We start from the raw sequence: 26,798 nt of genomic DNA on the forward strand, positions 1-26,798 counted from the left end.
ACAAACAGAAATCCCTGTCGATTCCTCTGCGTTACCCTAGCAAGCCAGAGAGAGATTGGACATCCCATCACAGGAGCTCGGGATGATGAAAGAAATTACGTGCACACGTGCACAACGGATAACGTGACGGCAGATCCGCTACATTGCGGTTATGTCACAACCAGCCGGTGTGTCACCCCGATGATCAGGTATTTTAACTGCTGGAGGCTTTACAAGAACTTTTGAACATCATTACCTGGATAACCTTTAGTATTAGACATTAGCTTTTTGAATGAGTTTGCAATTTACGTTCACTACAGGTTCCTTTTAAAGAGATGATCCACCCAAAGTACAAAGACAGCTCTACTGAAAGATTGTTATATATAAACTTTACTAGTAAGAATGAGAGATTTAGAAGCTACATATGCAATAAAAAGCACGTCAAACGCAGGTCGACATCTTTGACAAATTTGACGAAGTGATTACTCAAGAAAGCCCACATTCCTGTAATTTATTCAGGTTTGATGAGGTTAAATGTGTCCAATGGTTCCTATGGTAGTGTAGATTCACCTGTTTTAAGGTGTCTTCCTTGTTCTGGAAGGCCTCCGTGGATGTGTATTGAGATGGCTGATAGTGGCATCCAAGTGAGCACCGACTAGTATTTTTAGTGCATTTCTAGTTTTCCGTCGAAATCCATCAGTTCCCTTTTTAGGAATAACATCATAGCATCAAAGGAACTGGATGACACGTAACTAAGGACTTAAACCATTGGGTTAAAATGTTATTCCCCCAGACTTTCTATGGGAGCAGGGCGGGTTGAAAACGGCTGACGTGACATCAGCAAGATATGCAAATGCTGATTGGCTGAAATCTCCAAAAGGGCAAGGCCCACATTTAAGGGATATTGCAGTATTTAAAGGACAAAAGTCAATATAAATGACTCATAAGAATTCTTACAGGATTTAGTAACAAAGTTTTTGTAATTCAGTTTTAGAACCAATCATCTAAAGTGCATTCATTCTATCATTTTAAAGCATCTCAAAGCAACAAGACAGAATGATAATGAAAAACGTGTGAGTGTTTTTACTCAACAATGAATCCTAGGATAAAAAAACAAACACAAAGATCAAAGGCAAACCGAGGCACGAGGAAGACAATTTTAACAAATTGGTTGACATTTTTGTCACTATGTAAATGCTATAGACAATAAAGCTCAAAGACACTGTGCAATCAGAGCAAAAATTGTTAATCTACCTGGTGGTGTGATGAAATGGATATTGCCCTAAAACCATGAATAAATGGAAAACAAGCTATACAAAGACTGTAGCAGAAAATCTGATCACACAGGCAAACCCTTAGTAGAACAGGTTGGATAGGCCACTTACACAGATAAATGCAAACATATGTCAGCTATTGAATATCAGCAATTTATACTAGAGATGTCCCAATCCGATATCGGATATCGATCCGATATTAGCCTGAAACAAATATCGGATATCAGACTGAAATTTTCAGATTTGTCGATTATTTTTTTTCTTTCCCAATTCCTTCAATTTAATATATTTTGAAGGTAAAATTTTCAATCAGTTTTTCTCATACCTACTGTTGCTGACTATTGTTTTCTGTTTGAGTAACATCACTTGATCAAGCCTTTTCTAACATTTCACACTACAAAATAAGTAATTATTATTTTTTTATTAAAGGAAAAAAAAAAAAGATTCATGCTGATATCGGATAAATATCGGTAACGCCGATACCCCAGGCTGCAAATATCGTAATGAAAAGTTGGTCGGGACATCCCTAATATATACCTCATTCTTGATTTAAAAAAAAAAAATCAAGTGGTGTGTTGTAGCCAATTAATGTAATCAAGTCTACTGACATGTAGTTAAAAAAAATCTGGTTTACAAGTGACACAAAGTCTTTTTGGCAACACTAAAAGGATAGCAAAATTTGCAGCTAAAACTATCAAGCCTTACTGATGTGTTTCTCAATTTACACCAACATTAAAAAAAAAAACAAACAAACTCCCAGGCTGCTAGAGAGGAATTGTCAATATCAACACACATACAGTATATTAAACCCATTCTTTTTAAATCACCTGGGAGGAATCAAACACAGGCTGCTTGAGTTTCCTCAAAAAACAAACAAAACATTGCCTTCACGAAACAATCGGCTGTGGATTACCCAATCCACTCACAAGCTAATTAGCTTTACCAGTAAAAGGCAGCGGTGGCTGGGGACCAGGAAGAGATGGAGATGGTGTCGTGACACAGACAGGAAATGACAGGAAAATACAGTCGAAGAAAGCAAACAAAATGGGTCTGACCTCATTTCCAGAACTCATTTTTGTTAATATTTGACAGTGACTGGGATCACGAGTTTAATTTTGACTTCACATCAAAAGCAACTTAAGTTCAGCAAAGCACGCAAGACTAAGTTACTCCATAAAACCTGAAGGAAGTGGAAAAAGCATCAAACTATTTTAAAAGAGTCTCCATCCAGCAACGTTTCCTCCATATGTATAAAGAAGGTTTAATTTGTCTTACTCTGTGTATGGGCAAACATGCAACAAAATGTATTTAAATTAAAACTTCATCCCAATCAGTAACTTATAAAAAAATCATAATTTCTAATTCAATTTAATTTACCACATTTCATGATATTCGATTACAGAAAATGTTTTGATTAATAATCCCATTGAGCTAAAGTTTTGAGGGAAACATCAGGGACTAGAGATGTAACGATTAATCGTAAGGCAGTTAAAAATCGATTCATAGGTATCACGGTTGATATCGATTTTCTGAAAAATTAATCGCAGTACTTTTTTTAACCAGCAGAGGGCGCTATCCGGAAGTGTTGACGGCGGGCGGAGTCTGCTAATACTTTCTTTCTGGCTGCCTTCTACTCTTAAATATGTTAATAAATGATTTATTACCCCTTTAGCACCGAAAGAATATCTGTAATATTACTTGAATATCTGTAAAAGATACGTTTTTCTATTAGCTCTGTCTGCTAGCATAGCTTCTCTTCTTCACTGCAAGATATCTGCATGCCAACCGACCACTGGGTTACCAGCGCCCTCTGCTGGTCCAAACAAATATGACATAATCAGTGCAATGACGGTTTTTTTTTTTTTTTAAAGTCCAATTGTTAAGGCACAAATACATTTTCAGTTGCACTTTTAAAAGAAAAAGAACTATTATGCAGTTTTGCATTGTTTATTATAGAACCAGAATTTAAATTAATAGGCTTCATTTTCATTTGTATTATTCCTTTATTTATTTCATTCAAGATTTATTTTTAGTTAAATTGCATTGTTTTGAATTGTTTATCAAGGAATTATTTTGACAATGAAAAATAAAAGGAAAATAATACAGTATTTTCTAGTTTTTTTCCCAAAAAAAAAAAAATTTGTCTACAGTCCCATTTTGTAAAATAAATCGTGAGAGAATCGTATCGTGAACCCAGTATCGTGAATCGAATCGTATCGGGAGTTGAGTGAATCGTTACATCCCTATCAGGGACACAATAGTAACATCAGAGAAAGATGCGTGTTATTGATTCTTACTACCGTACATAAATACAATTTACATTCAGAAGAGCCAACAATAAATCACTTATTTCCCTATACTACTAAAAACTACTTAACTATAAATGTCACTGACACACACGTGTAGCTTTGGATAAGACAGGTGTTACAAGATTGTTTGCTTAACTGTAAAGCTTCGCTATATTCAACAATTACTTTTTAGATCTGCTGATTTTCTAATGATATCAAAGGTTGAAACGATATATCAAAGACTACATTTTATTACCATGCGGACACATAAACCATCATCTCTGTTACAGCAGCACACCAGCTGTCATTGCTTTATTTACTATAAACTGAACACTAGAAATCATACTTTCATTAAATCACAGCAAGTGTTGCAAAAACTCGGTTTTAAAGCAAACTAATCAGACTTCCCTTATATAGTCTGAGTTTAAGAGCACATTTAAAACATGCAAAAGAACAAAGTAAAGCAAGAAAATTAAACAAAAACAAAAAAAAAACAGGTGTTGCTGCGAATGTGCCTAAAGAAAAGAGATACTGTATAAGCTAAATATTTGGCTAATAAAAAGTCACATCCAACCCACCCAAAGGTGATTCTGATGAAGCATGACTCGATGATAAACAAAGGCCTTAATGTAAATTTACATTTACTATTGCATTTTTATTTGGTACACTTGGTGTGTATCAGTTTTGCTTTTGTAAAGGCAAATTATTTTCTTTCATAGCAACACTGTTATGTAAGTGCATGTCTAGTAAAGGGGTTAATTTGACTGGAGGCATCATAAAAGCATGAAATGATTATTTCGTACAGTAGTTTATGTGAAAATGTAGAATCGAAACATTGACATAACGGAACTGTTTATCAGGCAGTGAAGCTGAGTTAGAAAACAGTATTATTGTGGCTTTATCTTCTGCTGTCGTAGCAGCAACATGTGAGCAACCTCACCACACTTTTCTTGGTTGAGGACAAATACCTACCCTCTGTGTGTGGGTTGGTGTTTTGACACTTGACATTGCATGACATTACAGTTATCCATCAGAGTGAGAGACCTGGAATAAACAACCCAGTGGAAAAAAAAAATATCTGCTGAAAGCGTGACCTTGGTTCACTTGATTCTTCAGTATTTTTCTATATGTAAGTGTGTGGGTGGGTAAACATCTATCCAGTCAGTCAGACCTCAGTACCTGGGATGCGTGGGCCTCTGAGCGGATTGGACAGCGCCATGCCGATCTCAGTCATGCCATAACGTTCTAATAATACGTGTCCTGTGATCTCCTCCCAGCGCTGCAGGGTCGGAAGTGGAAGAGCGGCTGAGCCTGAAACCATCAACCTGAAGGCAAGGCAAATGTATTTGTATCGCACATTTCATATACAAGGCAATTCAATGAGCTTTACACATGATCAAAAAATGCAACAAAAAACATTCAACAGCTTAAAGCTCCAGTATAATGCTATTTTTCACCCATCTCCATTTGTTTTAAGAACCTCAACAACAGGATTATTTTCCCAAACTTGCCTGTTTTCCAGAGTTTTAGCCTCTGAAAAGTGACCTTCTGAGCAGCTCTAAAAACGGGCTGTTTTGGGGCCTACTTATGCATATTCATAAGTGGGCGTGTCTGTAGACGCTGATCAGTGATCACCGAAGCGATTTTATTTTTGCTATCCACACACTTTTGCTATTGTTTTCAGCCAAAAAATTGCACTTTACAGTAAAACACATGGCTATTTAAGCGGCTAATGTTATTGTGAGTCCGTCTCAGCGCTTCAGGCTGTGTGTTTATCTCAGCAGCAGCAGCAGCGGAGTAATTCAGCTGCTTCAAACACTCATCAGTGTTAAGCTGCTCAATCAGTTTCTTCTCCTCCTCATCTCTATTAACTACATGAATAGTGCATTTAAGATGATAACCGGTTGTTTTGTCCAACTAATGCTTTGCATTATGTCACAAACACGTCAGATCAAGTCAAATGTGATACAAGGAGATATAACGGCTACTAAAAATGGAACTGCTCCAGGCCGTGGCTGCCCACTACTCCTCAGAGAGAGGTTAAATGCACACATTTCGTGTATGTAGCTTTACATATATGACAATAAAGTATAATGTATATTCAGTGACGTGCCGTGAGCACTAGAATTAGGTAGGCAGGGCGTTGAAAATCGAGACCACCAATGTCAACACCAATGACATTTTCATATGTTTCGGCTGGCAAGTGTTAATCTAACAAAATCAAGATCGTAAAACACCATTAAAAAAACTTAAAAAATTATTCAACACCTCCATATTCTCCCAACAAGATATATCACATGACACGGCAGCGCATTCATTGTTTGTGTTGGAAACACAGAAACACGGAAAAAATGACAACAACAACAACAACTTAGAACAGCCTCAGTGAGGAGCATCCACAAAGTCAATCCTTCCTTTTGTACCATTCACTGAGGAAACTACGAAACATTTTCTGACCTTTCCTTTGCTGAAGGTCTGGTAACTCAGGTGTTGGTCTCCCATCTTTTAAAAGCTGTCGTTTTTTCTCAAGAAAAGTTCTTTATCGTTTCTCATCCTGCCTGTAGCGTTAACCTGCCCACTAGCTATAGTTTAGTCATTTGGGCTATGATGAAAATCACAAAAATGCTGATACTTTCAAAACTTAAGGCACTGTAAATGGAAAAATAAATTGTAATTATATTACAATAAAACAAATAATCAAAATATACTGTAAATTCACCCCCAGGTAGGCACTGCCTACCTTGACTGCACGTCAAGGTGGATATTCAATATTAAACCGCAGTGTTCGTTTCAGCTGTGAGCTAGTTGAGAGGGAGGAGCTCTCATTCTTTTAGGCGTCAAGTAGCGGAAGGAAATCCAACTCGCCCATTTGGAGCTGACTTTTTCTTCTTTTTTTTTTTTTTTTTTTTTTTTTACAAATTTTAGACATTTTATCTGAAGATTTAACTTTTTGGTTGTTGTAAACTAAGAGTTTATTTGAAAAGTAATGCAAATTAGCTGTGATAACAACCAAAAGTATTCAAATAATTTAAAGCCAAAGAACATCCTTAATCTTATGAACAAAAGAAGTCAAAATAAAGCTTGAATACTATTGCTTTTTTGTTCATTGACTTCACTCATTTATCCACAAACGGAAGGTAAGATGTAGAGCGGCAGAGGGCACGCTACCAAACTCATAGAGAAGTCGAACTTGTTCTAGAAACTTGCCTTTTAGTCAATATAGTTTTAAAAGAAGTGAAGCCAAATGCAGATGAATGAAGTCTTTGCAAACATGTTGCTTTAGAGATCTAAAGTAAAAGTTTTAGTCTTTATACAAGCAAATGAGAGCATTAGGCGTCAACAAAACAACAAAGAATAGCAGTGATTTCTTATCACAATGACTAGAAGGGCTTAGTGTAGACTCGTGTTGAGCTTTAGTTTAGGTCTTAATACTCCTTGAACTTGAATGTGGAGGAGAAAACAAACTAACTGTAACATGTACCTTAAGAATCCTTACTAATTAAACACAGGGTCAAAACACAAATAGATCCATCTTTTTAGTCAGTGCTTTGATCTCACAGCTCGTACCTGATTCTGTCTTTACAGACTGCCTTAACAAAGTCCTTGACGTGCGGCTGTGTGAAGTGTTGATCATAGTATTGGATTCAGCTTAGAGTAAATAGTTGGCACTGCCATGAACACATTTACCCAGGAGCATTGGAGTCAGCAGCATCTCCCAAACCTGGAGCAGGAGAGAGAGGGAGAGAGAGAGAGAGAGAGACGAGAGAGGCCCTTGCCCGATTGAGAGGTGAGGAGAGGAGAGGAGAGAGAGAGAGAGAGAGAGAGAGAGAGAGAGAGAGAGAGAGAGAAATTAACAAATGACGGCATTAAAAATATGGGGTTTTATGTTTATACTTTGTTAAAAAATGATCATCATACTAAACATTACCAGCAACTCACAAAACGACAAGAAAAACACACAAAATAAGAGAAAAAACATACTGAATAATAAAAGAACAAACAACAACAAAATACACACAATGACACCAAAAACACACACACAGAGTGAGAAACACTTTTACACTTCTATCAGCAACACATACAAATATAGAAAAAATCTATTAAGGACAAGGTGTCCCGATCCGATATTAAAATCGGTTCGATATCAGCCAGAAAACGAATATCGGATTTTATCGGACTGCATCTAAAATCCCCAATTTAAGTGCTCTGATAAAATGTTATGCTTCCAGCACTTCTATCCATAGGTGACTGTGGTTTTATTTATTTTATTCAATTGAAGAATACTGCAGATCTTTTGTTGAAGGTTAAAATGTATGTAACCAATTGGTTAATAATAAAAGGGTCGGTTTTTCTCATTCCTACTGTTGCTGACTGTTGTTCTCTGAGTAACATCACTTGATCAAGCCTTTTCTAACATTCCACACTACAAAATAAGCAATAGAAGTATGTATGATTCGTGCTGATATTGTATCGTATCAATATCGGTATCGGCTGATACGCAAGGCTGCAATATCGGTATCATATCGGAAGTGGAAAAGTTGTACCGGGACATCCCTAAATCAGGAGGCACTAAATACTGTTTCAAAATGTACTTACAGTATTTACAAAATGGGATTCTTTAAAATGAAATGTGTGCTCTCACTCATTCATTCCATCATTATGCTCTACAGTTGTTTTTTCACAGATTTCTGAGCAACATGTAGTAGTCGGACATAAGGGGGGTACTTGCATTCAAAAGTAAGAGAAAGGGGGGTACTTGAGTAAATACAGTTTGAGAACCACTGCTGTAGTGTGTTTTAAGCAAAGATGAAATATTTCTTTCATCTCACGTACACTCAGTTACACCCAGAAAACAACAGTTTTTAACTTGTCAATACAAACTCTACGAACAAGGATGTGAAGGGGAAAAAAAAAACATGGAATGGAAAAGGTCAAAAAAGGAGGAAAACAGCCGAACGCTATGGGGCAGAACCATATGGAATCAGAACAGTATCATAATGAATGAACTCTTGCAGGGTTTTTCACGAGTGCACATGCTTTGTTTCACAGTTGTATTTCAGATTCATAAATGCACACACACTGGTTCACAAATAAATATTTGTTTCGCAGTTGTATTTCAGATTCACAAATGCACACGAGCTGTTTCGCAAATGTATATTTTATGCAAACTTGCTGTGTGCTCCTGCATCATTTGCTCGCATCATCATCACATGTACTTTCATGTACTGTGTTTTGGCCGTATAGGCTGCTTTTAATATAGGCTGATTTTCTGTCTTTTTTTTAATTATAGGGTACTTTTCTAATTGAGGAAACGGCTAATACGGTGAAGATAAGATATCCTTTATTTGTCTCACAAAGGGGAAATTTGCAGAGTTTCAGCAGTGGATAAATAGGAATACTGTATATATATATATACATGGGCTAAAGGATAAAAAGAGGGTAAACATGTTGTAAGAAATTGCACAATAAAAACAATAAAACAGAATCTATACATATACAAATATACAAAAACTATAAAAACGTCAATGTGTGGATCTTACAGCAAGTCAACAGCACCCTCTAGTGAATACCTATAGATCTTAAAGGTATAGAGGATTTCTCCAAGTCTAGAAAAGAAACGCCCTCTGCACATGCGCAACACTCGTTGCGCTCTCTCGCACACGCCTACATTTTAGAGATTTTTTTTACAAAAAATAAATCTCTAAAATTCTGAGTTTCGATCATTCAAAGTTTTTAACGAGATGGAAACTCCAAAATATTAAGTTACTTCCTCAAAAACTTTGAGGTAATCGGTGTCCACAAAAGTTCTGAGTATTCTGAACTCATCAGGGTTCACAGTTTACAGTCGACTAAAGGAGAAAGGAGCTACGCCATGAAAAAGGTACGAGTCCCATCCTTCCTGTGAGACTAAAGTCTCCACAGTCTCATCAGTCTACATCATCCTCACGTCCTCTTTCCTCATTCTACCTCTTATTTGTTTCCTCTACTTTAATCTCAGATGCTACATCTTCCTTCATCTTTTCCCTCTTGACTCTACCCTCCTTTTCCCCCCCATCTAATATTCACTTACTTTCTCTCTCGCTTTCGTAATTTCCCGCTTGGCTGACTCTGCATTTTCTCTCTCAAAGACACCAAGAGGTACACACACACGCACGCACGCACGCACGCACGCGCACACACACACACACACACACACACAGAAATACGGTGTTTACCATTGTCCCTATAAAATTAAAGCCACATCCTTTCCAATATAGCAGCAATTTAATGTATGGCATTGCTACTTTTCCAATTTGTGCTGTCATTTTGTCTGCCTAATGTGAGCGCACAAACAACATTTATGTTGAAATAAAAATGATAAGCAATGCAGTTAAATCCACGTCCAGTTAGTATTACGCACAACATAATTGGAAGGGGAAGCTCAATCTGCAGACACGCATCTGTGACCTGTGCATGGTGAGAATGAAAAACTTTGAGCAGAGGTGAGGATTATTAACAAACTGTGCAGAGACCACCATGGTCAGTGTCTATCAAGTGCACTGAAGCGCCTCCACCAAGACCACTCAGGAGAGGAGAGGAAGTCAATTTATGTCCATCAAAGAGCGAGGCTCTATCTGGGTGACAGGATGTGGTCAGGGTTCTGGGCTTTGGCCTGCATCCTAAACCACTTCACGGGCTGCTCGGCCCAGCATGCAAAGTGATACGTTAACAAACCCACCAAATCTCACTGAGAAGGACCGCCTGAATATCTGAAGATTGAATTTACTGAGATTTGGGGTCAGTGGCTTAAATATAATAAAATAATATAATAAAATGAGTATGAAATAAAATGCATCTAATTTGTATTTTGGACCCATATTATTTTAGTCTATCTAACATTAATTTTAACATTTTTATTAATTTATTTAACAGGGACAGTGTACATTAATACCCATACAGAAAATGTACAAGATTTAGGCAGAAGGCTGTTATTCATCTGTAGTCCCTGGACAGAATGTTCAAATGTCACACTAAAAAATACAAATGACAGCAAATACACAATGAAATAGGTTTCCAAAGACTTGTTACACTGCATTAACCTATAGAATCTACTCAATTAAACTGAGGCAACAATTTACATTAAATCTAGTACATAACACTAACTATTTTTAGTTCACATCTCTTCTTGTTCATTCTCAGTAATGACTTATCCAGATTTTTTTTTTTTTTAAATTAAACCAGGCATTTTTGAATTCAAACCTGATTTATGCTGATTCTTTAATTCTAACATGCTCATGATGTGCAATCACAAATGTTATCTATGTGCAATAATTCACATCAAACAACCACTATCTGTGCCATATTTATTTATCTCACCAACAGGTACGTTTTACAGTTTCATATTGCATGTTATCATGGTAATGTACATCGTGTGCTGACTATTATAGTATTATATATTTATATTTATTTTTCCAATATTTTATTTAAGTGTCTGTTACGTCATTCCTTATTCTTAGAGAGTACCTTCATTTTATTGTATGTATTGTTCAATGACAATAAAAAGCTTCTATTCTATTCTAAACTTGTCTGACCTTGAATTATTATCATTTGTATTTTTGACCCTTATTATTTCAGTCAATTTAACATTAATTTTAACATTTTTAAGGTTCCCAAAGACTCGTTACACTGTATTAAAAATTAACCTATAGAATCTACTCAACTAAATTGAGGCAACAATTTACACTAAATCTATACATAACACTCAATATATTTAGTTCACAACTCTTCTTGTTTACATTCTCAATTATGACTTGTTCAGAAAAAAAATGTGTAAATTAAACCAGGCATTTTTTTAATTGAAACCTGATTTATGCTGATTCCTTAGTTCTTTAGTTCTAACATGCAATCACAAATCTTATTTATGTGCAATAATTCACATCAAAGTGCAACCTACTATTTGTGCCATTTTTATGTATCTCACCAACAGGTAAGTTATCCATTTTTATATTGCATGTCATCATGGTAATGTATATGGTGTATTTTAGTATTCTATATTTATACAGTATTTATTTCTCCAATATTTTATTTAAGTGTGTGTTATATGTCATTCCTCATTCTTGAAGAGTACCTTCATTTTATTGTATATGTTGTACAGTGACAATAAAACACATCTATTCTATTCTAAACTTGTCTGTCATAGATGATGAATTACTGATAAAAACTCAAAACATTTTACTGAAGTAATCTCTGATTTACATGTAAATAATGTTGCAACCAAGTATAACACGGCATTAGGCAAAAGATTAAAGAAGAAACGCCACCAGGATTGTCACGTTTTACAATATTCGTTATTCATGGTGACACTTAATACTGCAGGAAACCACAACATCGCAAAGCATGCTGGGAAAGCTGCTCTCCGGATAAAATAGTAAATATCATAGTAGAACACTACTCAAGTTACTTGGAACTTAAAATTATTGAATAAAAAAAGGTTGATTTGACCCTATTTTAGTCACTTGATTTGAAAAATCAAATAATTGAGGAAGTTGTAATCTATTAGCTAAAGCAGTATTTAGGACAGCTCCAAATCCTTTTTCACGGAGTATTGATGACTTGAATTATTGAAATCAAGTGACTATAAAAAAAATGTTGAGTGAGTGAGTGATTTGTATTTCACCTGGAGATGGACTGTGGTAAAAAAAAAAAAAAAAAATTAAATAGAAAACCTAATAATTAACTTTGGGAAACATCGCTTTTCATAAATCACTTCCATTTCACAGAAAAATAAGACATTTTTTCACCCTTTAAAAACTACCTGTTACAAAACAGACTATTTAATCATTTCTTTTTCAATTAAAAGTCAATGGGAAATTATGCAAATAACACTAAATTGTCCCCAGAGCCGAGCCAACCCCAGGACAGTGATCTGCTCTCGTCAGTCTGCTATAACACACTTGAACTACAAGCTTCTGTGACTTACTGGATCCCAATTCCAGCCATGACATTTTCTGTCACTATCTCCAGGCGAAATCTGGCAAAAATCAATTGCAGCCTCTGCTACGAGCCTACCCTTCAGAGATCTTAGAAGATAGAAGAGACAGATTATCGATCACTTCATCAATGTACTGTAACTTCAGGAGGAGGAGAAGAAAGGCTTTTTTCTGCGGATGAGAGAAAGGGTTTTGTGATGTGTTACACAAGGTCAAGGATAACAGTGCAATACTAATAACCATAACAATGCGGCGATACCCATGTTGACAGATACACATGCTCTTTATGGGTTCTTTTTTTTTTTGCATCCAGAGCCTTTCATTCTTTACCAACAAACAAGTCACACACATACACTACAACACATTTACATTTACTCTCCTGTAAAGCCAACACCTACATGCACACTTAGAACACCATCCTGCCCTCCCCACTGAGGACCAAACAAGCACTATCATCCTTCAACGTCAGCTCATCGATTGATCTACTGCTTAAGCCCCTATCGTGAGTCGGCATTGGTCAGATACAAAGCCACACAGGGCAATTCATCACAAAGCCTCAAACACTTAGTTTGACAGTCAGAGAGAGAGAGAGAGAGAGGGGGGGGGGGGAGGTGAAACTGGAGGTGGAGAGAGTGATAGGAAAAGAGAGAGGAGATGGAGCAGGAAGAAGAGGAGAAAAAGAAAGGAAGCAAACGGGCAATTTACGATAGAAAGAGAAATTACGGTGAAAAGAGACAAAAGGTCATTATCCAGCCAACGGAACGCTGGCCCTAGAAGAACTCTGAAGAACTTCCTTAACTATCTGAGAAGTGATCTGGCTGCCAATGGCAGTGATGGGCCTCATCTGTTTAGGGCTGCTAATGACGGAGAAAAACAGAAACCAAGAGCACACTTTCACACCTTCTCAGGCTGAAACTCAGGAAGCATGATGCAGGTGGCGCCCACCCAGAGTGGGCACAGCAGCTTGTTAACGATGCCATGCACGTGATGAAGCGGCAAGGTGTGTAGGATGACATCGTCTTTGGACCACGCCCACTCCGAGACCAGACACTGAACCTGGAGGGGCAGGACAAGAGGGGAAGGACAGGGAAAGGGGAGTGGGAGGAGGACGTCAGCATATCACGTGTAAAATTAATCACCTCCATCCGTCTCCACTATTGAAGACATTTGTAAAGCTGCCGTTTGGTGTGCTTCCAGAGAGCCAAATGATTCCCTCTGACTTATTTGAATTCTTTGTTATTGTATCACAATGCCCAGCAAGCACAGGGAGGAAGTCAATGGCAGAAACCTTGAAATGCAAATCTCTCTATTACCTGTTCCAGAGGGTTTTAAACCTAAAGAGGAGCTCTTTGTTGCTCTAAAATCAGAGTGAGACTTGAAATGAATTTAACAGCTTTCACAGAGTCCTCCTGATTCAGTCTAAGTCAAACAAACTCGCTAGGTTCTTTGGTTCAGACGGACCAAATATTATGCCATACTCTAGGACAGACCTACCCTTCACTCTGATTTATAATATTGTTTATAATATTGTTTAATCACTCTGCCTAATGGTGAAGGCACTGAACTAGGGCTAGGCGATGTATCGAAATTCAAGATATATCAAGTTTTCTATTTTGGCAATATAGAAAATTATAATATCGCCTATATCAATATACTATATATATATACTATATATATATATATAGTTTTTATAGCTTATTTTGTTTTAAAACACTTGTTTTAGGAGTCGCTGCTTTCACTTCTTCTCAGAACAGCATTAAAAACACAGTTGGATGGATTTCTGTGTGCATTCTAACCCTGACCTTCCCCTAAACAAGCCACACTACAGAACTCACTCACAAGTGCTGTCCCTTATAGGAGAAAAAGCTAAAAGTGGCACATATTGTGCAGCTGTTTGTTAATAAATGTGCCTGTGAGGCATTTTGCATCAGCAAATTTAACCCCAAATTGTCTTTCTGGTCGGACTTAATTTGAATTATATTGCCATTCTGAGAAAAAAATATCGAGATATGAGTTTTGGTCCATATCGCGAAATGATTTCCTTAATAAATGCATTCACAGACCTTTGCATTGCCCATGTCCACACTATAGTTGAAAACACTTTGATTCCTGGTTGGATTATAAAATGAATTCCTCATTAAACACCAAAACTCACATGTAAGCTGTGATAATGACTCGTTTGATAAACTTACTCCTGTATCAAAAATGACTGTAATGCTACAACTCCATCCAAGCTTTAATTAAATATATAATTCTGGGACAGCATGAAAAGCTGAAACTGAAAGCGCGTTTATCGGCTGATTGGAGAACATGTTCATTAGAAATTATAACTAAAGTAAACAATAATTTCTCTCAAAATGGTCGCATTCATAACATTCAAAGTCAAATCAAACATTGAATAATTGCAGGGTTTGCAGCTATAATTTAGGTCCTTAAAAAAGCAATGTGTGTGTGGGACCAAATCATTCTTTAAGAGTTTTGTATCGCGTACATTTCAAAAGTGTGCATATAAAGCAACAAGTTCTATCCTATTTGGCAACCTTCAGAGTCTGTTTTAATTAAAACAAGGCCATCTATGAAATTTTCTGGCTGATCACATGTTTTTTTAAAAGTCTGACCTGCCAATTACGATTTTCCAATCTTATTTTATTGTAAAACATTGAACAATATCCATGAAACAATACAAACGTGTTGTTTTAACTGCATATGAGGTTGTTAACTCAAATATAATTATATCACTTTCTTTCTTAATAACAAACTAATAATAAATTGGTTACGCTGCAGACCTGTTTTCAGCTCTTTGCCAAAAATACAGTGCACAGCAGTATTTTGGTTTAACAAATAAAGAAAATCACAGGGTTTGGCGTAGATGATAAAATAATAATCTACAGGAAAAACTAAGAAAAAACATCTCAAACCACCGATAAAGTGTCCTGAGTTTTAAGTTTCCTTGTAGAGCAAAAATTGTCCAAATGCAGCAGCTTTGTGGATATTTAAATGTAAAAATGTCAATCTAAAAATAATCTGCAACAGTTTACAAGATAAAAGCTCCTAAAAGTCAAAAATAATAAAGTGCAGCATGTGTAACATTTTCATAAGTCAACGTGTAATGACTGAATGAACATGACACAGGTCAGTTGTTCTCACACTTATTACAGTCACTTGTTCATTAGTGGAAGCTTTTTATTCATGTCCAAAGCCAAAGCCATGAACTCCATTGTTTTCTTCATCATAGTCGCTTTGCTCTTTTCACTGCTATAATAAGCTCTAACAGCAGTCCACTGGCTGTTTGCTCCCTTAGATTTAGCATTAGCTTGATTTCTGGTTTCAAATGCTCCACACTCAGCGGTGGTGTCTAAGAGTGATCAAGGCAGCGTTTTGTTTGATGGTTCACCGGGACTTAGTTCCGCGTTAAAGGAATTACAAATTGCGATCCTTTGACCTCTTTTTTTGTGTAAAACTAACGAACTGCCGACATGCTATGCTGACCCCATTTTGATATCAAACATTTCTGGCAACCCCAAAGACATATTTTCTAGAATATGTTTTTGATCACGTTTGAGCTCATGTATGTGTGTATATATAAAATTAGTTTTTTAATGCATTTTAGTTGAACTAGATTTATATTTTACAAAGCGAAAGTATAGAAATACAGTTGTTTAAGATAGTTTTATTTATTTATTAAAAATTTTTTTTTTTAAAAAAAAAAACAATTATCAAAACATTTTAAAAAACTATTTCAATTTTTCAGAAATTTCAGGCAACACCATTTAAACTCGAGACGACCCCACATGGGGTCCCGACCCCAAGGTTGAAAAATATTTATTTAGTGGTTCTTGAATAGATTTATTTCTATTGTTTTTTTTTTATAATTTCCGGTCATCTGACGCCTGGGGTGGGACCAAGACTGACACTTTCAGCAGGTCTCGCAGATCTCAGAGAGTAGAGCTCAGAGTTCATAGCAAACATGGTGATGCTGCATTTAGTTGCTATGCTACAAAGAAGTGGAACAAACCGCCAACAGAGCAAAAGTCAGCATCCAATGTGAACATTTTCAAATCAAAGTTAAAGGCACTGTTTTCCTCTACTGCGTAGGATTAAGAGGGAGATTTGTGGTCATGTTGCTGTTGATGTAATGTGTCTGTTCATGATTGTAAATGTTTTTACTGATGATTTTAAATGTTTTTTGCTGCCGATTTTAATGTTCTTTATTGATTTTAAGCTGCTCAATGTTTTCTGTTGCACTTCTAGATCATGGAAATCAGGGGTTCTCAACTGGTCTCACCCTGGGACCCATATTTTGCCACGGTCATTAAATTGCGACCCACATTTTATTTTTTATTTTAAGAATTCAACCAACCAAATTTAGTTTTTCAAAAATAACTGTTGAAAACACACATGTATGATCTTTTTTCAAACATAAATCTATATATTTCCCTGTGCAACATGCATTTCACAGCACGTTTGTCAAGATAAAAGGGTCTTTCAAAATAAAAGACAAGTCCAACATGAGAGACATTAAGTATTTATTTATTTTTGACCAGTGGTTTGTGACCCACCAAGTACAGGTCCGTGACCCACTTTTGGATCCCGACCCACCAGTTGAGAATCCCTGATGTAAAGCACAATGAGTTGCCTTATGTATGAAATGTGCTACACAAATAAATTTGCCTTGTCTAGATTTGTTAATTTTCTACTCTCCCTCTCTCACATGTAGCCCCTGTAGTGCCATCGCGCACCCCTAGGGGTACATGTACCCCCATTTGTGAAACGCTGCCTTATAGCACTGGCACACATTACAAACACTAATATATACTGCTGCAGTTATAATGTATAAATTAAAAAGAATAAACGACTATGAGGCTGCCTTTGCATTATGCGTCTATGGAGAAAATGACTTGTTTTCTATTATCCGTAGGCACAATATCAAAGGCATCCCTTACCATGGCTTGGATGCTGCCGTGTGTATGTAGAGCTCCTTTGGGTCGGCCTGTGGTACCGCTGGTGTAGATGATCATAGCAGGTTGATTAGCCCAGTCACTTATGGGAATCTCCTTTGTGTCTGTGTGATTTAATGAACTCAGGTTGGATGTAGGAGGCATCGTCAGGCATGGGAGACCCAGCTTTTGTGCCAGTGGCTCCAGAGCTTCAGCACAGGGGTGAGCCGCCACCAGCAAAGAACTCTGGGAATCCGAGATGATGTACTCAAGTTCAGAAGGTGGGTGCTTTCTGTAGAGTGGAACTGCCGTCCCACCGCTCATCCAAGCAGCCCACTGTGCCACTGTATAGGACGCATCGTTTCCACACAGGAAGGAGATCCGCCTCCCTTGGAGACCACCAAAGTCAGTCCTGAGAGCTGCGCTGATTTGACCAGCGAGAGCTAAGCTGCTGTCATATAGCTGCTTGTAGCTGTGGCTGCCACTGCTGTCAATGATCGCAACCCTGTCACCGAAAGCTGAAGCTCTGGTAAACACTGGCTTCTGATTGGCTCTTGATGATGTTGCTGTAGTCCATCTATGAGTCCTTTTTTGAACAAGCGTTACCAGTGGCCACTGAAATAGCTTTGATGGACAACATGTTCGATTAATAGTGGTTTGGCACCGAGGTAAAGCCCACCTGTACATGTGAGAGGCTTTCCTGCCTGAGATCATGTTTGGAAAGGCTAATGTTCACCTAATCACCCGTTAAATAGTCACAATGTCTCCATGTTCCATTTCTTGTGTCTGCTCATTTAGATGGTACCTGTGAGGGAAATAAAAACAGCAAATATATTTTAGATGATCCAAACACAATAACAAGAAGCCAAACTGAAGTTACCATACATACTGTAGCACAGGTAGATGTTTACCCCTACCTGACCAACCCATTTTGTCAGCAGCCAGGAAAAGTAAAAGCTATATTTTCAGCATTTGTGGATCTTTACTGTAAAATCTTGATTATCTATTGTGGTTATAATATAATTGATGTTCATTGTTGTGATAAGTAGAATTTTACAGAAAAAAGAGTCATTTTGTGACATGAGTTTGATGTCAAATAAGAAATTTAAATCATTTATGTTCACTTCTCTATTGTTGTAACTTTTTCTTGTTCTTATTATCAATATAATAAAAATGCTCCTGCAAATCATTGTGAGTTGTTAAGGAACTTGTTATACTGCATATTTAAGCATTTATCTTTAATTACATGAAAAATACATAGAAGTGTCCAAGATAAATTAAGCATAATACAGTAAACACTCAAGCATCTCCCTATATAAGCAATGGAATTCTATTTATTGACAATTACCGTGTATATCATCAACAATAGGCTATGATATCATATTTGAACACAAAGCCATCCATTAATCAATCCATCTTCTGTAGCTGCTACAACTGCTCAGGGTCATATTCTAAAAAAAAGAAGCCATAACTATACAATCAGTTCTACCCTTCAAACACCAAACAGCAGTACACCAACAACTGTCATCAAGTAACATTTATATAAAGAGAGTAAATAACAGGCACATCAGTGTAACATCAACGTAGATGAAAGTTTCCCACAGTCGTCTCCCTACTTGCATTCTTGTTGGGGAGTGGTAACGTGTCGCCATGTTCGACCCTCCGATTCGAGCAAGTGGGTTTAATGCAGAGAACAAATTTGTATGTGTGTAAAAAAAATATGTCAATAAATAAAGGCAAAAGCCCTGATTCTCCTTCCCATAGCGCATCGTCTTCCTTACGACAAGCACCATAGCCACTATAAAAAAAATGACAAAATGACATGTTTTATAGCAACATCTCATTGCTATGATGTTTTGTTTCCACACTGACTGACGCATTATGCTACCTGACATCTTTTCAATGAACAAAAGAACACGTCTTTAGCACTTCGACCAACAATACTTCATTTTTTCTTTAGCTATTATATGACAATTTTTGGGGCTGCTCTGACCCGATCATTATCGGATTAACCCAAAAAAACACCTCTGATGTCCATTTTTCCAGCCTCTTAACACATTAACGTGGACCAGTGGGTCCCAAACTTTTTTTTTTTTGATGCACCCCCTTTTAATGAATGAAAAACTCTCAGGACCCCTCCATTGTGACAACAAAAAAGGGGGGTAAAAAGAAAGAGTATGAAATTTTGCCTATTTTTTTTTCACATTTTATAACAGTAGTACAGCTCTACATTATTATTATTATTATTATTATTATTATTATTATTATTATTATCATTAATAATAAAATATTGTTAATTTTGTATCGTATAAATCTCACCATAAGCTTGTGCAGAACAGAAATGCCATTATTATTATTATAGTGTCACTCACTGTGTTAAGGTGATGAACCAGTGTTTGGTGTAATTATTATGTCATTGGTTCGAACATGAGTGTCACGTTTTTGTTGCCCGTTATCTCCCACTTTAATTCGCCAAAAGAACGTTTAAAACGACAGATAAACAAATGTGTAATACTTTCTATTTTCAATGAGATGTCTTTAGTAAAGCCAGCGTTACCCTGAGCTCGTCTCTCTGCCTCACACTTCCACGAAGAGTCTGTCAGTGGAGGAGTGAAGGACGGTGCAACGCTGTTTATCGTCCGCCGTAGAAAAGATTGGTTCCTACCTCAATGTCCGTACATTATTTTCAGCTCAAGTCAGTGAGGTTTTATTAAAACCTCGCTATTAAAACCGTTTTAATAACGTTCAACACAGCCTTTATCTGACATCATGTTTAATAATGATATTTATTGATCACAACAGCTGGGGAGATGTCACAGTTTGAAGTTCTGCTCAAGTTGTGTTTACTAATTTAAGTTAAAAAGCGCTGCTTTTCTTTATTTTTAAATACATTTAAGAAGGGAAAAAAAAGTATTTGTTTCAGTTTTCATACGTTAAAGACATTTTAAATAAATAGATATTGTTTTCATTATTTATTCTATGACGGAAATAATAATGAAATTAAATCCCAGCTACAGACTACGCTGCTGTGTTACACAGGAAAAGTTGGCATCAGAAAGTAATAGACCTTGCAATGTAAATAAAAATGGAAAAACAACTCAACAGCAAATCAGGGTTAAATATAAATTGATGGCAGAATAATTGTATTATCATACTAAATCGAGCTCTCAGGGTAGTAAGTTCATACTGTTACTGAGAAATAGCCCAGAGATCAAACATATCTAGATCTTGGTTGTTCTTTGGATTTTCTTTCACCTTTGATTAAAATGGTAAATTAATAGGTTGCTTCATTTTAAAGCAAGACAGAATGTGTGTATACGATTTGTAATTTCTTTTACATTTTGCTTTGTATTACAAGATAATAGGCACTGAAATACCCAAAGCTCCTAGATCATATTATTATTTTTTGTAAAAAAAAATTTTTAATCGATTGGTAAAAAAAAATTGAAAAACAACAACAAACATTTTAATATTATAGCACAATATTTATCTTTAATGTTTTGCATGATTTGAGCTGAGTAAAGCCAAGGGTGAATTATATGACAAGGTTGAAAGCAAACCAGTAAATAGTTTTAGAATCTGTATTAATCATATATATATCGCTTCAAGCATGGCCTGTGTCGGTGTACTTCTGTTGTCCTAACTCATATTATGGACTATTGTTTGAAAGGCCTTCAGATGTGGTGAAGATGTTGCCCGCTGGAGACAGAGCAGGGTGGGGGGTGGGGGTAGTGGGACCTATACGAGGATGCCCCACACAATGCTGTGATTGGCTTTAGATCATATGCCAGTTCTGCCATCCTGTGTGCCAACTAGCTTGGCTGGCCTAATCATCATAGAGCAAGTGGGCACATTCTGCCGCCAGCTGGCAGTCGCGGGCCTTAGATAAGAGAATGGTACAAACATGGCACACGTTCAAAAAGTTTACACTTCCCTCCCCAAACCCCCTACACTGCGAAAGAGGATGGCATGTTCCTAACGAAGCAGGAGCCTTTGTTTCACAAGCTCCCCTCCACTCAGGAATAGTATCGTCAAAGACCACGTTTCCATTCAGGAAAAATGCCACTGAAGGGTGAGCGATGCTACGGCAGCAATTATGTAATTCATCAAGACTCATATTAGCAGGCTGTTATCAAAGCTGTTTTTTGCACAGATGGCAGTCAATCTTTTGATGTATTCAGCCAAGAAATCCAAAAAGCTAGACTTTTTAAAGAGAAATAAAGGAACGAGGACGGTTTTGACATTTTTGACAAGTAGTATGTATAGCTCGGAACGAGAGGGGAAAGAGAAACTTCTTCACAACTACTGGAGATCTACATCAATTGAAGACGAGTGATGGATGATGAGAATAATCTCAAACGTGCTGTTTTGTCTGGAGAGGAGTGTACACGGCTATCATGAGGATTAACAGTTTTTGCTGAAGACATAATATGTTTACACAGTGTGACAAGTGAGAAGAGGCAGCCATTCTGCTGCAATGGCTCACTGCCAGCATATCGTTCAGAAAAAACTACCTGAAAGGGTCTTGTCGTTGATGGCAGGATGGCCGCGAGCAGGCGCCAACTCCTATCTTGGCGAAAGAGGGCATTTGAGGAAAAGCGATGGTGGGTACTTCCCAATGGACCCGTGAAAGAGGATGATAACCCAAACCGTGGGGAGTACCCAAGCATGTGTCAGGTTGGCATCAATGGGAGAAAGTCTTGGCAAGCGTCTGATTCTTTCCCCTCCCACCTAAACTCGCACACAAACACACTGTTGCCCTGCTTGGAACACATGGTACATCAGCAGCGGCATCTGGCCACGCTGACTCCTGGCAGCTGCGTTTCGTCTTCGCCAGTTGGGAGTCTTGGCACTGCCACTTCATCAACTACCTGTGGCTCCTCCTGGGTAAAAAGGCGAGCGATGAATTATTCTGAGGCTGCAGCTGCAAACTTGAATATAATCCAAAAGACTCACTGTAAGCATATGACTGTCTCACCCACCCACATACTAATGCATGGCTGATAAGGCGTCTTGCTCTCTAGGCACGTTTGTTTTCGCGTGATGGCACAGTGCATCTGGTAAACAATGTTGTATATTCTATCAGGATGTTCTACTTTAAATACTACTGTATTTCTGTCAGATGGAAAGGTGTGTGTGGTGACTCTTAAGGGAAACTGGCCATGATGACTTGTGGGAGATTATCCATTAAAATTGTTTTGATGGAGCCGCATTTCAAACAAAAGCAACAAAACAGAATGGAAAATCAGGCGGCAATACGAAATTCTGAAAAGCATCCCATTTTAAGCTCAGTGCTCTTCATCTATCAGCATCAGCCTTACTCTTTGTGTTGTGAAATACTGTTGAACGACCAAATCAAAAGCCAAGGATCACACTGAAAGATAATTTTCTCCCACTTTAGAGAACAAATGGATATGTGACCTTTTAACTCCACAATTACTCCCTCACATTCCATCTCTAATGGAGGTTTTGACAGCCAAGGACATTTGCCTGAAGCACTTAGAATATATATCGGCTGTGACAACACCATGGATTTACCACAAAGGTTAGAATAGCTTCATTGGAAGGCGAGTTCTTCTTCTTCTTCTTCTTCTTCTTCTTCTTCTTCTTCTTCTTCTTCTTCTTCTTCTTCTTCTTCTTCTTCTTCTTCTTCTTCTTCTTCTTCTTCTTCTTCTTCTTCTTCTTCTTCTTCTTCTTCTTCATCTCTTTGTGCATGGGGCTCAAAAATATGTAAATAGACACATTTATTAAGAACTCAATAATGGAATATACCTTGAATCATAATCAAGTACTTTACTTTAGACTAAATATTTAAGTAGCAAAGTAGGTCAGCAAATTTTGTTGGCGTCGTCAGAATATTTTGATTTAATTACTGAGGTGCATTTAGATGCAGATTCTCTCCATCTGTCCACAAGCATGTGAGTTCTTCTTTGCTTTCAGTCCATTTTTTTTAATCTCAAATAGAAAATCTCACACAGTACGTTCTCCGGTTTTCATGAGCAGTTTAGGTTTGTACCAACAATTTGGAATGAAATTATATTATAATCTAATTATGTTTTTAGCTTCTGTTTCTGAAGATTTAGAGGCAAACAGGAAAAGCAGATGGGTTCTAATTAAACATAATAAACTTGGACCATATGATGTTCTTATAAAGTTTTGATAAATATTCTCATAAAGGGCTTTGGGTGATTCTAGAGCTTTGTGACCAAATTTAAATCCATAAATCCTTTTTGTTTGCTGCTTTTTTTTGGGCAAGCAGACGAAATTAGTCAAAACCAGAATATATATTTCACTTAAACACACATGTTTTTGTGAATGTTACTCATTATGACCCAGTGGGAGTTTTTCTTTTTCCATCTGTGTTAATCTGACCCATTTTAGCCCTCGGCCATGTCCAACTGTTCCATGTCCCAAACATATGTGGCAGAGGGGATAAGCAAACCGTTGCCGCGCGGGACCTGCAAACACACTATGACACTGGACCCCGCTTTGCAGCCTGTCTGCTTACCGTTCCTCAGCATATGCCTCAACTCAGCTGTGCGGAACATACATGACATAATCAAGATAAAACAAGCTTGTAAAGGGTTTGCGATGTGTTAGTGCTGCTGCAGCAAAAACCTCATGTTTTTACAATTTTATTTCTTAGGTTTGAACAGTTTGTGATTACAGTTTCTTTATGGCAGCCACAGAGGGCAGAACAGGCCAACAAGGATATGGATGTTTTTTTTTTTTTTGGTTAATGTTGGCAGATGAGAGGGTTTCATAGCAGAGAGCCCAGACCCACTGGGACTGAGGGTGTAAGGCACATATGGGCAAACAGACTGCTGATGAGCTGCTTATGTGAGCCTCTCATTGTGGCGTCAGAGAAAGAGAGAGAGAGACGTCTCTACCAGAAGGATTTGTGGGTATGCGCTGTGGATCTACATTGTCTGAGTTGGATCCAGATCTTGGTCCCATGCTACTTAGAGAGCAGATATAGATGTCTGCAATGAATTTTTCAAATATATCCAAATCCAAAGCCATCTGTGACAAACTGTGCATAACAAAGAGGCAGGAATAAAAAAAAAAATGCCCTCAACTTGGTATTGTACTTTACACATTCGCTAAATGATCACGGCAGATGGTGAAGCCAAATGGACAGAATAAAGTTTATTTAACTGTACTATTAAGGTAACTCAGCCTAAATAAATTATATCTAACTTCCTGACCCACTGGCTGCAGAAAGCTTTAGATTGCTCTTGAGTTTTTTTTCTTTTTTTTATGGTGTGCCACTAATGTCTTATTGATTCTTTTTCTTTCCGTTTTAACTTCCACCCATGAAAATGGAAAATATTATGCTTGACAGACAATACCAACTTCCTCCACCGTCCACCCTTCTTTACGAATTCTGCTCACCAACTCTGTTTGGCCTATCAACAAAAGTGCAACGGCATGTTATTTGTTGAGACATTTCAATGATGCCTATGGTGAACTAAAATCAACCAAGTTTTTCTGTGTTTCACAATATGAATCAGATACAGACACAGATCAGTTTATTTGCAGTTTATGTTCAAAAGTTCGTTGCATATGTTGTCTGTAGAGCTAGTAAGTATATATATAAATACATTGTACATAAATAATACAAAAAGATACACTCACCCTTACAAATATAGATACTAATTAGCACGCACACATACACACACACACACTGATGCTGCCAGGCTGCTTGTGTGGTGCTGTTCTCTGGGAGACGATGCCATATGCTGTCTGGCCGCGCAGGGAGGGCAGATCCTGCCGCTGTACGCTCGTCCGGCCTCCATTGGAAAACCCTGTAAAGCACAACACCTCACCCACCGCCAGTCTTGAAACTCAACCTATTTATGTGCATTTATGTAATTGATTTTTCGCTGTTAATGTCCACACTGAGACTGCCTTTGTCTGCCACTCAATGAGACTTTTAATTAATGTTTGTCTTCATAAGTAGATATGGTTCGAATGGATAAACACTATAGATTTTATTCAATGTTTATGAGATAATTTTCATTTCCTCGTCCGCCATCATCAATTGGAGAAAGTACGCTTTAAGTGGTGTGCCAAATTAAACTTGTACTGGATTGATGCTCTGACTTTTTTTTATTTTGAAGAAAGAGGACAAGTGAGCTCACAGCATCACTCTCACTCTAAAGACGTAGCCACGAGCAGTGCAGTATATGATCACTTTAGCAGTCTGTAAATAATCTAAGAGCTGCTTAATTGCCTTCAAAACAATGGCTAACCTTGCAATAAATGGACCTGTGATGCTTCTGCACATCTTCAAAAGTCATTATCCACTGGGAAAGTTTGAAAATGAATGGAGAAAATTGTTTTTTATTCACTAGTAGATGTTTTGCTGTCTCTTACTGACGGCAGGTAAAATAAAAGAAGGAAGTGATCAGAGGTAATATGGTGAGTGCAGGGGGTGGAAGGACTGTTTGGATACATTTAGCTGTGATCTCTTTCAGCGTGGGGGATTGTGGTGTTTGTTGAGAAGGCAGAAGGGATAAAGGAAAGAGTTGGTCTTAGGGTGTGTTTGTGCATGGACTTGAGGGGTTTGTTTAGGGCATGTTCAGAATTTGTCTTATCTGTGTGTTCATTACTATTTTGCATTTCAGGCAGAAGACTTGGGTGCTCCACTAAATCGCAGGAAGGATTGTTAGACACGCGTGTTATTAATTTTTTCAGGGTCCCTGTGGCGTCTGTATGAATCTTAATGCTGCTGACTGGGCTGCAGCTCTATCGACTTTCTTTAAAATATGAAGAAGCTTTGCTGGAAGCGCCTGGGGTCATTAGCTGAAGAGTAGGCGCAAATCCCTCACCGAGCCAAGCTCCTGCTTCGCCATGTTAAATGTGCTCTTAAAATATTCATAATCATACTCTTGCCTGCACTCACACATGCGTTAATGCGCGCGTGCACACACACTCACTCACACACACACACACAGACATGGGCACACACCCATATGCACACAGACAATGCACTTGGGATATGAGGGGGATCAATAATAAAATGTATTCCTGTTTGGGTGTGTGGTTAATTAGCTGCGGTTCAGACCATGAAGTTTCAGAAGAGATTAACAGTATCTTTTTGTCCGCAAGATAGTATTTACATCTGCTTTGCTTATAAAGGCTCAGCATGATGATGTTGACAACATAAAGGCCTTATCCATAGGTTCACACATACAGAGATGTATCAACATATTAAGAAAATATATGGAATGAGTGTTCAAAAATATGTTTTTACCATTTTTCATTAGGAAAAAATGCAACACAAGTATTTTTTTTTTTTTTTTGATGTAATGTAAAAAACAAATGAAACTGTGTTTGCTGTTTTCT

At 37.5% G+C, this 26,798-nt stretch overlaps 1 protein-coding gene across 1 annotated transcript in view; it reads right to left on the reverse strand.

Annotated features, from left to right (window-relative positions):
• Positions 1–20,068, reverse strand: part of acsf3 (acyl-CoA synthetase family member 3) — a 45,381-nt gene extending 25,313 nt beyond the window's left edge. The window contains 7 exon segments of the mRNA XM_028437167.1: positions 4,721–4,866; positions 7,109–7,185; positions 7,187–7,241; positions 7,243–7,262; positions 13,411–13,566; positions 17,454–18,252; positions 20,005–20,068. Of these exon segments, the coding sequence (XP_028292968.1) occupies positions 4,721–4,866; positions 7,109–7,185; positions 7,187–7,241; positions 7,243–7,262; positions 13,411–13,566; positions 17,454–18,161 (1,162 nt within the window). The 5' untranslated portion in view covers positions 18,162–18,252; positions 20,005–20,068.
• Between the last annotated feature and the right edge of the window lie 6,730 nt (positions 20,069–26,798).

Source organism: Gouania willdenowi, chromosome 3 (genome assembly GCF_900634775.1).
Source record: "Gouania willdenowi chromosome 3, fGouWil2.1, whole genome shotgun sequence".
NCBI classification, from domain to species: Eukaryota; Metazoa; Chordata; class Actinopteri; order Blenniiformes; family Gobiesocidae; genus Gouania; species Gouania willdenowi.